The 18,966-nt window shown below is 43.1% G+C and overlaps 1 protein-coding gene across 8 annotated transcripts in view; it reads right to left on the bottom strand.

Moving 5' to 3' along the window:
• Positions 1–18,966, bottom strand: part of pnpla6 (patatin-like phospholipase domain containing 6) — a 196,591-nt gene that overhangs the window by 73,328 nt on the left and 104,297 nt on the right. For all 8 annotated transcript variants that reach the window (XM_072248096.1, XM_072248099.1, XM_072248098.1 and 5 more), the window contains 4 exons: positions 17,723–17,800; positions 15,938–16,143; positions 4,564–4,695; positions 761–884 (listed from right to left, as the gene is read on the bottom strand). In XM_072248096.1, coding sequence (XP_072104197.1) covers positions 761–884; positions 4,564–4,695; positions 15,938–16,143; positions 17,723–17,800 — 540 coding nt within the window. The remainder of the gene's footprint in view (positions 1–760; positions 885–4,563; positions 4,696–15,937; positions 16,144–17,722; positions 17,801–18,966) is intronic.

The raw sequence follows: 18,966 nt of genomic DNA, 5'->3' as shown, positions 1-18,966 counted from the left end.
CATGTATATGTGTACTCCGTAAGGAAACTATGTGGTTGAAGACAGGAATGAAATGTAATTTACAGTGTAATTGCATCCGTGTATCCAAAAGACACCACCTTGAACTGGTTGTTAGAATTTTCAAACTGATACGATACAAGATATAAAGGCATTATTTTTACCAGCTATCCCAAGGAATATAGATGTTGACTTCAAATAAAGGGATATTCATTTCACTTTTTAAATCCCTGGTATTTCACATATTACACCTCAAGACAAATGCATCTTTCCTTCTGGCATTAATGACACAGCGTCACCACTATTTCCCAGACTTTATTTTTAGCAGACTTTATCCTTCCCTTAATGGTCAGAACCAATACAATTTCATTTCCCTCTTTGCGGCTTCCCAGCTTAGAGGTGCATTCAACATATTGTCTGGTTGTAGCACAATGGGAGTGGCATGCTGAGCACAAAAGGTGAAATGGGTCAGGAGGAAGTTAAGAGACATGGCAGCAACTTCCTCACAGTTATTTGTGTTGTGCACTGCTGCAAGCAGGACAGCAACTTGACTGCGTCTGTTCAGCTGGGATGGCGAAAAGCAAAAGGCATTTAGTGAGATTGTCTGATCTAGGATATCCTGATCTGCAAGAGAGCACAGAGAGGCCACCTGACAGCTGTATTTATAGCGCTTCCTGATGCGATAACAAATCAGTCCATTAAACTGGTATACAAGCAATATTGTGCAGGTGTGGCAACAAAGGAAAGGAAAAGAAATCATTACCACGCCAATCAGATCTCCACGCCCATATTCTCCTACTAGCTCCTTTTTGCCGTTAGCCTTTCGAATCACAGATCGCAGCCGCCCATTCAGCACAATGTAGGTGCAGTCTGATCGGTCAGCCTGCCTGTAAAACAAAACAAAGGCTTTGGGAGAATTGGTCTCTGTGACATTCTGAATGGTAGGCTCTCATTAAACTAACCTCCTGTTTGATATGGGAAAAAGCTACAGTAATGGTGGCTCTCACTTCACATTCACTGAATGCCCACACGTGCTTACGTGATGTGATAGTCAACAAACCTGTCGAAAACTAGTGCAAAATAATTAGTGAAATTAACAAATAAAGTAGTTGTCAGGCAATGATTGCTGTCCTCATTGGAATTATTCTGTCATCTTTTGTAAATGAAGTAAACTTTGATTGATGAACTGACCCCAAAATGACAGATAAATTCAACATGAATATCATGTATCAATTATGACTATGTCAGAGTGTATTTGATGGCAGAATACAGGGCCACGGTAGGAAACTTTGTCACATGTTGTGAGCAGAATTACCTGCAGCTTAATGTGAAAAAGACTGAGGAGCTGGTGGTAGACCCGAGGAGAGCTAAGGTACCGGTGACCCCTGTTTCCATCCAGGGGGTCAGTGTGGACATGGTGGAGGATTACAAATACCTGGGGATATGAATTGACAATAAACTGGACTGGTCAAAGAACACTGAGGCTCTCTACAAGAAGGGTCAGAGCTGTCTCTATTTCCTGAGGAGACTGAGGTCCTTTAACATCTGCCAGATGATGCTGAGGATGTTCTACGAGTCTGTGGTGGCCAGTGCTATCATGTTTGCTGTTGTGTGCTGGGGCAGCAGGCTGAGGGTAGCAGACACCAACAGGATCAACAAACTCATTCGTAAGGCCAGTGATGTTGTGGGGATGGAACTGGACTCTCTGACGGTGGTATCTGAAAAGGGGATGCTGTCGAAGTTGCAAGCCATCTTGGACAATGTCTCCCATCCACTACATAATGTACTGGTTGGGCACAGGAGTACATTCAGCCAGAGACTCATTCCACCGAGATGCAACACAGAGCGTCATAGGAAGTCATTCCTGCCTGTGGCCATCAAACTTTACAACTCCACCCTGAGCCAATAGGCTGGTCCTGGACTTATTTCCTGGCATAATTTACATATTATTATTTAATTATTTATGGTGCAACTGTAACGAAAACCAATTTCCCCCGGGATCAATAAAGTATGACTATGACTATAGGAACACTGGAACTAGGTTCTGAGTGTGGCAAACACAGGAACAAAATGAAAAGACCCAGGGAGTAGGATGTGCCAGTGAGAATCAGCAGCAAGTGGACAGTGGAAAATGAAATGAAAATATACCAAGTAGCATCAAATTCACAGTTTATTAATATTATTTAAATTCCTTTTTCAACAGTCCATGGAATATGCAAACCAAATGCTGGTCTTGCATTCCAATCATATAAAGATTACCAAGATCACTGGAGTTGTTGACAGTGGGGAGGGTAGTTGTAGGCTAAATGGTGATATCAATGCACTGGTGAAATTGGCTCAGAAATGGAGCTTAGTCCTGATAAATATGAGACGACTCACTTTGAAAGGACTAATGAAGAGTATTGAGGTCAAAAGATCCTTGAAGGTGGTAGCACAGACAGATGTGGTTAATAGAGCATACGGCCTTCTTTAGTTGAGGCACTGAATACAAAAACAAGGAAATTTTGCTCCAAATGTATAAAATCCTAGTCAAACCTTAAAGCTGGAGTACTTCATGTACCCTAAAAAAGGATGTTATACCACTGGAGAGGGTGTAGATGAGATTCACCAAGATGTTGCTTGTGATGGAGAGTTTCAAGTCCCTGGAAAAACTAGAGAAGCTGGGTCTGCTTTTTTTCTTGGAGTGGAGGAGGTTAAGAAGGAACACAATTTAGGTATATAAAATTATAAAGGGTATAGATAAGGTAGCTTGCAAGAAGACTGGGGTGGATAAAACTAGAGAACACAGATATACATAAGAGAGAAAAGATTTAAAGGGGACCTGAGGGGACACCTTTTTCACTCAGAGAGCGGTGAGTGCCAGGAAAACACTGGTAGAGAGTGTGGTGGACACAGAGTTGTTGGTAGCATTAAGAGTCTAGACTAGTACTTGAACTACCTAGATGTAGAAGGCTATGTACCAATTTCTGGGAGATGGGATTAGTACAGAAAGTGCCCACTAATCAGTGTGGTGTACTGGAACAATTGCCTGATTCCACGCTGCATGACTCAATGTGTCTATAACACTGAAAATAGTCACCATCTCTCAAATTAATTTAATCCCTTTAGTACAGTAAAAGTCTCATAATCGACTGTCCAATGATTCAGAAATTCCTAACATTTAGCCCTCTGGCTCATCAGGGATGTTTACTGCATTCCCTTCCCACTCACTAGGTCCTGATTCCATTTAAGCATAGCTTATTATGCAGCATTTATTATAATGCTGTGTAACATCTTAAAAAGTCAATTAAAAGTGTATTGGGGTTTTGATAGAAATCAGCAATGGACGTCAATCGTCCAGAAAATCTACTAGTCCAGCTCAAAGCCTGGACTGTGCCAGATTATTGAAGTTATCTTCAGAAACTGAAGTACGAATTGTGAAAGTACACTAACCAGCACAAATGTGAGACGGGGCTATAACATTAATATTTTTGTTGCTTTACCTGTGTAGCAAGACAGTAGTAGATTTATTAAATTAAAATAATACACAAAAATAAAAACAATCTCCGTGTCTAGGAATCAGATTTTGTTTCAGACTAATTGTTTCCTGTTGTTAAGAGGTTGGACTAACTTGGATTGATTTCTCTAGAGTATCAGAGGCTGTGGGGCAACCTGTTAGAATTATATAAAATAATCAGAGGCACAGATAGGGTAGATACATAGCTGAAATGTTAAATACTGGGCAGCATAGTTTTAAGATGAGATGGAAAAAGCTTAAAGGAGATTTATAAGGCAAGTGTTTTTATAAAGCACAGCATCAGCTTGAAACTGCTAATAGTGACATTTAAAAGGCACATAAATAGGCAGGGAACAGATATAGACAGGCTGAGGTGCATTATTAATTGGCATCCTGGTTGGCACAGGCACCAATGGCTGAAAAGCCCACTCCTGTGCTATCCTGTTCTATGTTTTTCTGTTTAACAGGTTGCAAAACCAAAACCAGAAAGCAAACGTGATGCCTGTTTGGGGAAAACACATCCCCATACATTGACACACAAAACTTCTCTTACAAGATCAGGAGTGGATGAGAGTGGGGAAGCAGCCTGGCAGTAGGTGAGGCAGAGACACGTGGGAGCCAAAACTACGGTCGATACGCCATCATTAAATTAACATTGATTTCAGGGAGACTAGTTTAATCAAATAGTCAACAGCTTCGGAAAATGTTGCAAATACTAAGTCATGAGGCACATTTGTTGGAAGAAAAAAATCAGTCAACATCCTAGATCACTGATCTTTCATTAGAACCTCAAGTTAATAGTAGACTATGGAACTTCCTATTCAAAATAAAAACAATATGTATTTCATACAAAGAGTCGTTGGATATTACATAAAAGAGAAAAGATGGGAGAATATAGGGACCAGGTTAGAATATGTAGGGTGGGATGAGGCTCACGTGCAGCTAATCAGGCACAGATCAAATGGGCCAATAGTGTGCTCCTGTACTCTGAATATCATGTTGCTCAAAACACAGGACAAGCCAAAGCACGTTTACAGGAAGCTAGAGGGAAGTTAAGTATGCTACCATACCTGTAGAGAGCACGGCCTGCTTCCACTGCCATCCAATCAATTGCAAAGTCCATTTGACGGACAAACGGAGACATTCTAACGGCCACATTGTGTGCGGCACTGAGGACGACATTGGGCTGTTCACGCATTATCCTGCAAAAACAGTTAGTATAAATTAGATACTGGACTACTGAAATGACCAATTATCAAAATCATCATGATTACCCTCTATTGTTTAACTTCAGCACTACTTGCTAGGCACTGATCAACCAAATACAAGTGTCTGCTCTATGGGTCAGAAAATGGCTTGGTAGCGGCACCACTGAAGAATTGTCATTGGAAAGAGTTAGATTGGGCATGGAAAAGCTCTAAGAGACCAAACTTGGTGATGTATCCCAGACTAAAATACCCATTGCACATACATTTGTTCAGACCAGTACTCATACGAGTGACTAACTCCTAATTCCTTAATATGCTGAAGTCCCACCTCCATACCAAAGATAACGTTTGTGGTGATACCAGTGCTAAACGTGAATGATTCAGATCAGCTCTAAGGGATCAAAACTGGGAATCTGTGAGACACTATGGGCCAATAGCAGCCACAAAACAGAGTTTCACCCCAATCTGTATTATTGTTGATGTCCTCAAGCCACAAAATCAATATCCAAAGAGCTGCACAGAAAGTCATACTAGAAGGGTTGCACCTAAAAACGGAGACCCAACAGACACAAGCTACAACACAAGACTGTGTCTGCAAATCAGAAAAGCAGCTTGCTGTAATGGAGCAAAGTCACAAACAACTGGTCCAATCAAAGTTCATGAGTACAGCCACATATAGCCATGAATGACAGTCGGAAATTAACTAATGGGAAGGAGGCTCTAAGAATACTCAAGCTCGTCTCAAGGATGTGGAGACGAGCAAATGAGCTTGGATAACAAGCTGAACAGTTCGGTAGGGTGGATGCATCTCAGCTTTCCCTCAAGATTTCTATCATTACAATGTGGGTCTCAAGCAATTTAACTAATGACTGTGTACACTAAACATAGCAAAGGCTATGGTTCTGACACAATTTCAACTGTTCTCCAGTTAGCCACACCCCTAGCATTCTATCAAACCACACCTACTCAATAAAATGGTCAGTGACACCGTTTGGGTTCTGCCAGTCATGCAGCTTCAGGCCACATAACACTCGGCTCCATTCACTCACAGACCAGATGGTCTGTTTACAGCCTATCCCCCATGATCACCTCAGATTTACCCTATCAAAGGCAACCCAACTTCACCTCTCTATAGCTTAACAGTCTTGTTTCCTTCTCGAGTCTGAGCAAAGAACTTCATACAGTCATAGAAAAGTACAGTACAGAAACAGGCCTTTTGGCCCATCAGTCTGTGCCGAATCATTTAAGCTGCTTGCTTCCATTGACCTGCACCAGCGCCATCGTCCTCCATAACCTTACCAACCATGTATTCATCCCGAATTGTTAATTGTTTCTCCTCCCACAGATTCAACCTGCTATGTTGAGTATCTCTGTTTTTATTTTAGATTAGCTTAATTGGCCATCTGATTACTAATTTGTGTGTCAAAGGGCCAGTTCCTATGCTTTATTATTCTTTGCTCTACACTTAGTGGCCATTTTATCAGGTACAGAAGGTACCTAAGAACTGCTGATCTCTGGATGTTTTTGTTTTTTGCACCATTCTCTGTAAAACTCCAGAGACTTATGCATGAAAATCCCAGGAGATCTGCAGTTTCTGAGATATTCAAACCACTTCATCTGGCACCAACAATTATTCCACGGTCAGTCACTTAGATCACATTTCTTTCTCATTTGTATGTTTGGTTTGAACAACAAATGGACCTCTTGACCGTGTCCACATGCTTTTATGCATTGTGTTACTGCCACATAAATACATCTAATAAAGTGGCCACTAGGTAGATTTCCACTATCTATAGTTTTATTGATTGTCGCATTACACTCTTGATTGAAACATGGCAAATGAGCTGGATTCCAGGTGTGGAGACGGGGTGTGCACTTCACACCAAAACTGACACCAAGACACCAATATAGAAAAAATAAATAAATAATCCAACCACAGTAAGTATATAGATAGATTTTAAATAGTTAAATTGAAAATAATGCAAAATCAGAAACAATAAACAAAAGTGAGGTTGTATTCGTTGGTTCAATGTCCATTTAGGAATCAGATGGCAGAGGGGAAGAAGCTGTTCCTGAATCACTGAGTGGGAGCCTTCAGGCTTCCACACTGACGTTCTGACGGTAATAAGGAGAAGAGGACATGTCCTGGGTGATGGGGTCCTTAATAATCAATGCCACCTTAGGTACCACTCCTTGAAGATGTTTTGGATACTAGTACCCATGATGGAGCTGACTAACTTTACAAGTTTTTGTAGCTCCTTTCAATTCTGTGCAGTAGCCCTCCTACCCCGCGATACCAGACGGTGACACAGTCTGTCAGAATGCTCTCCACGGTACATCTGTATAAGTTCTCGAGTGTTTTAGGTGACAAACCAAATCTCCTCAAACTCCTAATGAAATATAGCTGCTGTCTTGCCTTCTTTACAGCTGCATTGATATGTTGGGACCAGGATAGATCCTCAGAGATATTAATACCCAGGAACTTGAAATTGCTGTCTCTCTATATCTGATTCCTCTGTGAGGAATGGTTCATGTTCCCCCTTCTCACCCTTTCTGAAGTCCATAATTAGCTCTTTGGTCTTATTGAAGCTGAATGCAATGTTGTTGCTGTGACACCACTCAACTACCTGGTATATCTCATTCACGTACATCCTCTCATCTCCAGCTGAGGTTTTGCCAATGGTGGTTGTATCATCAGCAAATTTATGGATGGCATTTGAGCTATGCCTAGCCACACAGTCACTGATACAGACAGAGTGGAATAGTGGGCTAAGCACACATCCCTGAGGTGCGCCACTGTTGATTGTCAACAAGGAGATGTCATCTCCATTTAAGTAATTTTAATGGACTGCAAAATGGCTAATAACATTTGTACTGTTCAAGTATCATCTCCAACTAATCCCAAAACAATCTGAAAGTCAGAACTATACACACAAAATGTGGAGGAGCTCAGCACATAAGGTCTTATCTACGGAGAGAAATAAACAGTCAACTTTTCAGGCTGAGACCCTTCATCAGGCCTTTGGAAGTCAGTGATGTTAGCAGATCCAATCTTAATACTCTGGGTATCAATATTAACTTATCTGGATCGGATATACAAAAGTGGCTACAACAGCATATTGCATGGCGAGTACGTCTACAAAACTGATAACGCTATCTATGTCAGGAATAACATGGAATGCTATTGTAACACCGTGGTTCACATTTTTACTGCTATGCTGTAGGTATTTCATTTTATCAGTTGTGTAGGAGCAGTCTGTTCTGCTTTCAGCCTGCCTGGGTTACTGTTGAAGATGAGGGATCCGGAAGAATGTGTGTCATCCAATTAGGATGGTGGAACTGGGAGGTTTTGTGAGGAACACTGAGGTTGGTTTTGGGTATTTTTTGTTCTGCGGGAGATGAAGAGAGAAGGCGCTGGAGAAAACCAGTCATAGGATTCGATCTGGTGGGGGGACTGCAATTTGATGGAGCAAGGTGCCGGGGTCTACTAAGGATCGATGAATATGTGTGACTTTTGGAAGAGTTGAGCTCCAACATGCACATCTGACTGTTTAATTATAATGGGCCCTTTTTGTTTTTTTTCCTTTCTTTTCTTTACTAACCCTTTAGTTAAGATTCATAAATACAATTCCTTTGATTGTATGCAGTGTGCTGTCTGTTATCTCTTGGCACTGAGTTGTAACAGGGCAGCAAATTACACAGCATCCAGACAAACTGGGGTTGGCGTGGGAGAGCTGTCTCAATCTCATGGGTTTGGCGGCACTGGAGTGTGTATTCCCTAGACTTACGCAGCCAAGGAAACCAGTGGGGTTTCTTTGTGGGGGCTTAACCAGGATCGATTTCATTGGATGCTATGGGATTGCCCTGGGCACTGATCCAGTAGGTTGTGTGTTTAAACTGTGTTTAACTATTGTCTGGTAAAGTGATTAGGATGTGGTCATGGACGCTGCAGGGGTTGAGCAGTGGTGCGAATCCACGGGGTTACCAGTAATGAATGCATGTGTATCGAGTGGGGTAGACATTCGTATCCCCGGCGGATTGTTAATTTGGACTTTTAAGTACCACTTAAGCATTAGGAACAGTTATGATCATGGATTGGAGGTTTGACAAGGTGGCAGGCAAAGACTTTGTTTTAGTTCAGACTAGCACTGGCGTAATGGCAGTGGATTGCCTGGTACTATTGAGGCCCTGGGAGGCGGGGGCCATGGGCTGTCCATACTTTCCGGGAGGAGGGGAGTGTAGACAAGGGTGCTAAGTCAGAAGCCGAGTTTTCTGTACCTGGGGCAAAGACTTTAAAGACAACTTGCTCTTGTTTCTGTGGAATGAGGGGCTGAGTTAGAAAGTTTAATGAGTCCTCCAGCGAGGGGTGAGCATTCTGAGTTGGTACTGGCCTTTGCCTCCCTGGCGAATAAATGGCAAAGTGCCCAGGTTCAAAGTGCCTGTTATTGTAGGCTCAGCATATTCTTGGGAATGAAGCCCACCCCTAAAGGGGAAGGGGAGTATGAGACTTGGGGGGAGAAGACCTCTCAGATGCTGGATGAGTAGCAGTGCTCTGATGACGTAAAGAGACAACCATTGGTAGAGAGTCTGAGGGGGCTGCCTGCTGAAGTAGTGAGATCCTTAAGGTACAGACCCCCTTTGCTTCTTCTACAGTCTAGATTCAAGTGCTAGAAAATAATTTTGGTGTGACAGGAAGCCCAATGGTGCTTATGACAGGGTTTTGGCACGTGTTTCAGGAGAAGAGGGAGAAGCTTTCCGTCTACATTTTTCAACCAGAGGCAGCTGAGTTGCTTGTGGCATGGGGTGGGAGGCATTCAAACGGCTGAGGTGAATCAGTTAAGACTGGACCAAGTGGTGAAAGGCACCCAGTCACAGGACACGATCGCTTGGGGTCTCCAAATGTCTCGTAAGACGCGCTCCCCTCCCTTGTTTGTCGAGCTGATCAGAGAAGTGAGAGGAGGAGAATGCAACGGAGACGCAGAAGGCCTCCGTCAGCAGGGTAGTCCTCAGTAGTAGTCCCCTTGGCTGAAGTGACCACTGATAGTCCACCCTGGGGAGTGGTAAAGGAGCTCGGAACAGAGTTTAGGACTGAGATGTCTTGGTCGTTATTGGCGGGTGCTGCCATCCCGCACAACAAAGCCGACAGGGAGTAGTGCTCTCTGAGGGGACGGACAAAGCAGAAGGCTGCTAGTGAATGGGATACCGCAAGAAGGGGAGCAACCAGTATTGTCTGTTATAACTGTGGCAAAGAAGGACACTCCAGGTGGGAGTGTGAAGGACGGGAAAGCCCTTGGAGATTGAGCCCCGGTTACCTAAGCAGAGAGAGATGTCCGGAAACCAGTGAGGGAATGGCCTGGTGTCTCAGGGGAAACACATTCCCAGCAGTATGTCAAATAACACCCTAAAGCAAAAACCCTATTCCTGAAAGCTCAGTGGGGCCAAGCTCCAATGTAACGCTACCGATTGAAGGTATTTATGCTAGAGGCATACTTGACACAGGCTCTCAAGTCACTCTGCTGTACCATTTGTTTTATAACCGATATTTGACGCATTTATCATTCACGCCACTCAGTGCATGGGAGATCTGGGGTCTCGGTATGGATGACAATCCGTACGATGGTTACATCTTTGAAGCTGGAGTTTTCGCAGGCAGATGTGAGACTAGCTGAGGTCCTTGATATATTAATGCTGGTTTGTCCGGACCCAGTCGAGAAGGACAAAGCTTCAGTTCTTGTGGGAACAAATACTCCTATTGTGAGGAGGCTAGTGGTAGCCTGCAAGGAGAAAGTGTGTGGCCACACTGGGCTGGATGATGAGCATAAATGAGGGACTGTGTGGTCACCCAGTCCAAACCAGTCGTGTTACAGCCTGGGGACGTAGCCAGAGTGACGGGAAACCCCAAATTTCCTGGAATGCCTGAGGCCAAGGCCTTCTTGGTGGATGCTCTGGAAGTCCATAAAGAGGAGTCATGTTTACCTGCTGGGGTACTTGTGAGGCCTGAATGCAGAAGCCCTGTTGTACAAGTGAACAGGAACACTTCAAAGAGGGAGGTCACCCTCAGGCAGGGATGCCACTGGTGCACCTCATTTCTGGTGACAATAATGTCTGGTGTCCCTGTGAGACAAGCCAGGGAGAGACTCACTCTGAAAAAGGGAAAGCTAACTGCCGATTCATTCAATTTTGGGGACTCCCCACTACCTGGAGGTTGGAAGAGGAGGTTGATAGAGAAGATGTTGAAGCTGGAAGATGTCTTTTCTACTGACGAGTTTGATGTGGATTGTTCCAAGAGCACTCGTCACACCATCCAGGTGACAGAGAACATCCCGTTCAGAGAAAGGTCGCGGTGACTAATGCCTGCAGAGGAGGGGGACTTTTGGCAGCATCTTCGGAAGCTGGGATCATCAGAGTCCAGAAGCCCCTATGCATCTCCAATAGTGGTAGCCAGGAAGAAGAATGGGAAGGTACGGATGAATATGGACGATCAGACTTCGAACAGGCGTACAGTCCCCAACGAGTACATGGTCTCGAGAATCAAGGATGCGCTGGCCTGTCTGAGTGGTGCGAAGTGGTTCAGTGTGCTGGACTTGAGGCGTGGGTATTATCAGGTCCCCATGAATGTGGTTGACAAGGAGAAGACGACATTCATATGTCCACTGGGATTCTTCCAGTTTGAAAGGATGCCCAGGGCATGATGGGAGCCGGCGACTTTCCAGTGTGTCATGGAGAAAACAGTGGGGGATATGAACCTGCTTGAGGTGTTGGTGTACCTGGATGATCTCATAGTGTTCGGGTCCACCTTAGAGGAACATGAAGCGAGGCTACAGAAGGTGCTGGGCTGCCTGAAAGCTGAAGGGTTAAAACTTTCCCTGAACAAGCGCCAGGTCTGCAAGAGGTCTGTCAACTATGTTGGGTACATAGTTTCACCGGATGGAGTAACGGTGACACATAGCCAAGGCCCCAGACTGTGAGTGCCCTGTGCTTATTCCTTGGATTCTGTGGGTGCTATCAGAGGACTACTCTAAAATAAGTCACCCTTTATGCAGCAACATGGGGGAAACCGAAGGACCAGCAGTGGGAAGGGTTAGACCGGACCCCACCAATGGATGTGATGTGGACTTGGAGGATGAGAAAATGGGGGTGTGGTATATGCTGTCCTTTGCAAACTCCCCAATAATTGGAGGGATTCCCAACCCTTCTCACACTGAGGCAGGTGAAATGGGGGTGACTAGCAGTGAACAGGCAGGCTTGCAGCTGGACAATGAAGGGAGACTGGGCTCTAAAGTAACTGGGAATGAAGCTGAGCTCAGCCAAGTGACAGAGGGATCTGAGTTGCTGGAAGGCATGAGGAATAGACAGGGGGAGGCCTCGCCATGTAGACCAGAAGGGTCTGAAACTAAAGAAGTAGTAGATAAGGAGGTGTCAGGGAGTCAGGAGACCCCCAGAGAGGCTGACCTATGTTGCACCGGGGGAACAGAGCGTTGCGCCTTTCCCCCGGTGAGATATGTCACTACCATTTACAAAAGGATTGGAGCTCCTGACATCACTAAATTCCTTTGAAAACTGTGTAATTAATGAAGAGATTTTAATTTATTTCAAAGTCACAAGGACATGACTATTTTTGGTGGGAGGGAGAGCACAACACCCTGGTTGACATTTTTACTGCTATGCTGTAGGTATTTAATTTCAGCAGTTCTGCAATAGCAGTCTCTTCTGTTTTCAGCTTGTTTGGGTTATTGTTGAAGGTAAAGGATGCGGAGGAATGTGTGTCATCCAATTAGAATGGTGGAACTGGGAAGTTTTGTTGGTTTTGGGTTTTTTTTTATTCGGCAGAGGATGAAAAGAGAAGACACCAGAGAGAACCGGTCGTAGGATTTGACCCGGTGGGGCACTGGGGTCTACTGAGGATCGGTGAATATGTGTGAATTTTGGAAGAGTTGAGCTCCAACCTGTGCATATTTGACTGTTAAATTATAATGGACCCTTTTTTTTTAATTAACCCTTTAGTTATGTTAAGATTCATAAATACAATTCCTTTAATCGTATGCAGTTTGCTGTCTGTTATTTCTTGGCACTGAGTTGTAAAAGGGTAGCAAATTACAAAGCATACACACCAACCGGGGTTTTGGATGGGAGAACCATCTCAGTCTCAGGGGTCTGGCAGGACTGGAGTGTGTATTCCCTAGACTTACTCAGCCAAGGAAACCAGTGGGGTTTCACTATCCTCTTAGTTAGATGAGTGAAACTCCTATGGCAATCAAACAGTTTGACACCATCCAGAAAAAAGCAGTTCACTTAAAAGAACTTTCTTGTCTAAAACAACATTACTTGAGCTTCCTCTACATGCACTGTAGTAACTCAAAAAGGCTTCTCCATAAACTTTAAAAAATTCACAACCTTTATCACACAGAAGAACGAGGGAGCAGGAGAACACACACCAGTTCTCATAGAAGGATCAGAAGTGGAAAGAGTGAGCAATCTCAAGTTTCTAGGTGTCAGCATCTGTGGATCTATCATGGCCCAATATATCAATGTAGGTACAAAGAAAACATGACAATGGCTATATTTCATTAGGAGTTTGGGATTTGGTGTGTCATGAAAGACACTGGCAAATCTCTACAGATGTACCGTGGAGGCATTCTAACTGGCTGAATCACTGCCTGGGGGAGGGAGAGAGGGAGGGAGGGAGAGAGGGAGAGAGAGAGAGAGGGAGAGAGAGAGAGAGAGAGAGAGAGAGAGAGAGAGAGAGAGAGAGAGAGAGAGAGAGAGAGAGAGAGAGAGAGAGAGAGAGTGTGTGTGTGTGTGTGTGTGTGTGTGTGTGTGTGTGTGTGTGTGTGTGTGGGGCGGGGGGGGGGAATTGCTCAGGACTGAAATATGCTTCAGAGAATTGTAAACTTAGTCAGCTCCATCATGGACACTAGCCTCCGTATTATCCAGGACAGCTTCAAGGAGCAATGCCTCAAAAAGATGGCACCAATCATTAAGGACCCCCATCACCAAAAACATGCCCTGCTCTCATCAATACCATCATGTAGGAGGTACAGGAGCATGAAAACACTCAACAATTCAGGAACAGCTTTTTCCCCTCTGCGGTACGTCTTTGGATTGTGGGAGGAAACCACAGCACCCTGGGAAAACCCACACTTTACACCAGGAGGATGTACAGACACTCCTTACAGAATTGAACTCCGAAATGCCCCGAGCTGTAATAGCGTCCCGCTAACTGCTACACTACGAGTTTCTCCAGCACTTTGTGTGTTGTTCCATATTCCAGCATCTATGTCCCCAGTGGGCAATGGAAGATCAGAATGCTCACAAAACCAGAATGAAATTGAACAAAGAGATATAAATATTAAAGCTGTTGACTGAGGAAGCTGTCAGCCACTGCGGCACAAAAATACTGCAAACACCCAGCAGATTAGGCCGCATGAATGGAAATGGAAATGTATTTGAGGCTTCAGTCAATGCTCTTCATCATAAGTAGCCATAGTTAGAGAAGATCAGAGAGCACTGCAGAAAAGGGACAGAAATGGAGAGAAAGAGGAAATGTCAATAACAGGATGGAAGTTGAGAGACTGCAAAGCTAATGTTAGTGGTATCTGAGAGAGGGAGGTGAATACTACTGTATTTGATCTGTCTGCAAGAGGTGATCGAGAACAGAGAAGCAGGAAAAATAAACAATGCTGGGACTGAAGTACAAAACACTGTAGTTGCTGGAAATCTGAAATAAAAGACAATGCTGGGAATCCTGAACATGTCAAACAGCATCCAAAAGCATTTATGTTCTGATAATAGAACATGCATTTAAAACGAGAGGGTATTGTCTGCAATTTCAAAGGAGACGTGAGGGACATTTTTTTTTACAGAGGGAGTGAGTGGTGGGCGCCTGGAATGCACTGCCTAGGGTGGTGGTAGAGGCAGAAACTTTAGAGACTCTCAAGAGGCATTTAGGTAGGCAATGAATGTGAGGAAAATGGAAAAATATGGACATTGTGTAGGCAGAAGAGATTGATTAGCTAGCCATTTGATTACTAATTTAATTGGTTTGGCAAAATGCTGTGGGCCAAAGGGCCTTCCCTGTGCTGTACTGTTCTATGTTAACTAAAGTACTATCTCTATTCCTCCTCTCTCTCTCTCTCTCACACACACACACACATATACACCCACGATACTGGGAATTCCCAATATATTCTGCTTTTAAACCAGGCAAAGTAGCACCGATTTCTATTCTGGTATTCAATTCTAGTGATAATCAGTGATGCACCAAAGTGGAATGGGGGAGGGTAGTGGAGAGTTAGGCACCTAGTCTGGCTTCATTAATCATTACACCTTCTGTTCACACTGCACCCCCCCCCCACCCCGCTGACAACTATACAACTATCTGGTGGGGCCAGAGACTTAGTTGTGGGGTGAGGTATTCAGCTGGTGGCCTGCCCTCTTCCCCAACCATTGCACAAGCAGCCCTCTCAAGGAGCTTTGGTCATTCGTTTAATCTACTCTAGTGGCCTCTTTATTTGGTACACCTGTATGTTAATACAATTAGCTAATCAGCTAATAATATGGTAGAAACTCAATACATAAAAGCATGCAACTCAATGCATAAAAAGTGGTCAAGAGGTTCAGTTGTTGTTCAGACCAAATATCAGAATGGGGAAGAAATGTGATCTAAGTGACTTAGTCTGTGGAATGGTTGTCGGTGCCAGATGGGGGTGGTTTGAGTATTTCAAAATCTGCTGATTCCCTGGGATTTTTCACACACTAGGAGTTTGCAGAGAAAGGTGTTAAAAAAAACATCCAGTGACTGACAGTTCTGTGGCTGAAAATGCCTTGTTAATAAGAGAGGTTAGGGGAGACTGGTCAGACTAGTTCAAGCTGATAGAAAGGTGACAGTAACTCAAATAACCACCCATTACAACAACATTTCTAAATACACAATGCATCAAACCTTGAGGTAGATGGGCTACAGCAGCAGAAGACCACATTGGGCTTCTCTCCTGTACTTAATAACGTGGACTCTGAGAGTATATGACTTTGACTGATTCAGGACACCACAGATGAGGAAGACAACACAATGCAAAAACTCCCCATTTTGCAGTCAACAGAGTTTCATCGCATTGAGACCCCACTTCCCACAACAGGTGGAATTAACAGGGCATCAAAGAAAGAAAACTTATAGAAAGCTAGAGGTATAAAACATATGCATATAATGAAGAAGATATCAATATGTGAAAATTCTCACTCATAGAAGTCTGATTTGGATATCTTGAGGAAGATGCAGTCACGATTTGCTTTGATGGTAAAGATCAGTGGTTCTCCAGTCAGGACAGCAAGCTGGCCCACCATTTCACCAGGATAGGTCACAAATAGGCACACATCATCCTCCTTGTCGATCATTCGCTGATAAATGTGTAGGCAGCCAGATAACACAAAATGTAAACTGACATCCTGAGGTGGGGAAGAGATAAATGCATACTTCACAAAACTTACAGAAAGGAAAGAGACTAAATTACATTATACGTGATATGTTAAACATGATAAAGTTTACAATGTCTATCTGCACTTCACATTCTCTGTAACGATAACACTATATTTTGTATTTTGTTTATTCCCCTCAATGTACTTATGTGTGAGAAATCACACTTTCCCATGCTAAACTCCATTTGTCAAACTTTCACCAGCTCATTTCATGTTTATATCACTTTACAGAATCACATTGTTCTCATCACAATATCCCTTTCCACCTCCTTTTGTAAAATTGGCAAACATAGAAACTTTGTATTTTACTCCCCTCTGCTGGTTCTTCATGTAAATAGAGGGCAATGAACTGCTGCCTGGGACATTGCACTAGATACATCCCTCCAAACATGGGAATGTTTTATTTATTTATTGAGATATTTATTGGGCCTTCTGGCCCTTTGAGCTGCACCGCCCAGCAACTCCCAATTTAACCCTAGCCTAATCACAGAATAATTTACAATGACTAATTGACCTACTAACCAGTGCATCTTTGGACTGTGGGAGGAAACTAGAGCACCCTGGGGAAACAAATGTAGTCACAGGGAGGACGTACAAACTCCTTACAGACACCGGCAAGAATTGGACCTGGGTCACTGGCACTGTAAAATGTGTGCTAGCCACACTACCTTGCAGGACCCATTTATTCCAACACTTTGTTCTCTATGGGACAGTGAGCTTTTAGTCCATGGTTGCACACTTACTCCAAAACCTTGGGCTCTTAACTTATGCACCAACTCTTATTTGTCAAATGCTTATTAGAAATTTAAATACTTTAAATATATCAACTTTCTCTTTCTATTCATCACAACCTCAAAGAATTCAAGCAAATTTGTCCTCATGAAACCTTGTTGACTTTGATTATACTCAGCTTTCTTGAATGATTTTTATATCTCCTTTGACTACCGATGCTAGGATTTTGCTAGCAGTATATTCTAACCCAATGTCCAGAGTTCCACGTCTTCTCCCTCTCTCTCTTTTGAGTAAAGGAGTCACAGTGGCTGTTTTTTGGTACTCTCCCTAAATTCTGAAAAAAACTGATTCCACTTATATCTCAACACTTCCCTTAAAACCCTTGGATGCAATCCAGTGGATCCCAGTGATTTGTCTTTAAATTTTTAATTACTCTAATCCATCATTCCTTGGGATTTGTACTTTTACAAGTTCCTCTCTGTAATTTGAAATGAACCTATGTGTATATTTTAGGAATATTTGCATTATTCTCCATGGTGAAGACTGAAGCAAAAAAATTGACTTTTCATATCTGTTTCCTGTATTAATTCACCAGCCAATATAATTTTAAATCCATAACAGAGGCCTTAAAGCCTGGCCATCTGTCTTACTGCTATCAGTAGAACTTGATGTGCATCAGCTCACTGCCCACGGCACCTACCTTGTACCTACTCTTGGCAAGTGCATCATTGGCAATAATGATCTGTGAAATAGATTATGGTCATTGCCAGCTGATTTGCCATTACACTTTAGCTGGTGAGAATATCTGTGCACCCACCTGGTCTCCTTGACGGGCCAGTATGGTTCCAGATTTGGCATGGTGCAGTGTTACACGATTATCAAGAAGTGATGGATCCTAGGTCAAAAGGAAAACGATTAAAAGCAGACTAATGATAGAGAAATACAGGTGTGTTCTGTGATGGAACAGGGTGAGCAACAAGATTTTTTAAAAAGACTATAGTGACCAAGGTTGCTGGCACATCATGAGAAGGTGTTCCTGTCTCTGAGTAAGTCTTGAGGTGTTAACTAGGCAGTGAGATGAGTGCTCTGTTTTGAGAATAAGAAGCGCAATTTTAGTATTGCCGACATTAAGCACGAAGGACCTTTAGCTCACTGTGGTCTTAATACTTGAGAGAAGTAATTGATGAAGCACCTCAAGCATCATCAAATCCTGTCCTTAAGAATCAATAGTATTAATGTTAACATTGAGGAGGTAGCAAAAGATTCATTAGCCTAAATGATAGGCTTCTTTCTCCTCTCCATGACTAAAGAAAGATTATCGCAAAAGTAAATAAGGATGATCAAAGAGTTTAGAAGAAATCAACACAACAAGAGTTGAAATCAATTATTTGCAACTACAATCTCACAGGTAAGGGAGCTAAGCCAGAACTAGATGACAAGGGAGATAATCAATATGATCAAATTTTTAAAAAGTCTACAATGCATGAGTGAGAACCAAGCACAATACAGTCAATTAAAACAGGTAAGAGAGTCATAGTTATATAGCACCACAGCACAAATACAAACACTTCGGCCAATCTAACCTATGCCAATCTGTTTTTCTGTCTAGTTCCATCTACCTGCACCTAGACCACAGTCTTCTATACCCCTTCCATCCAAACTTCTCTTAAATGGCAGCTCATTCCACATTTGCACCATCCTCTGAGTGAAGTTCACCGGCAGATTTCCCTAAAGCAATTCACCTTTTTCACCCTAAACCTATGAACTCTAGCTCAGTCTCGGGGCTAAAGCCTGCATAGACTTCCCTATCTGTACCTTCATAATTTTGTACACTTCTATAAGATCTTCCATTCTCTCGTGCTCTGAATAAAGTCCTAACCTATTCAATCTTTCTCTATAAGTAAGGTTCTCAAGTCCCAGCAACAACTTGTACACTTCTCTACACTCTTTCAAGGTTATTGACAACTTTCTTGTTGGTAGTTGACAAAAACTGCACACAATACTCCAAATTTAGCCTCACCTATGTCTTATACAACTTCAACATAACATCTGAACTCCTGT

Source organism: Mobula birostris, chromosome 32 (assembly GCF_030028105.1).
Source record: "Mobula birostris isolate sMobBir1 chromosome 32, sMobBir1.hap1, whole genome shotgun sequence".
Lineage (NCBI taxonomy): Eukaryota > Metazoa > Chordata > Chondrichthyes > Myliobatiformes > Myliobatidae > Mobula > Mobula birostris.
The sequence above is the reverse complement of the archived record's forward strand: the minus strand, read 5'-3'. Positions and strand labels throughout refer to the sequence as shown.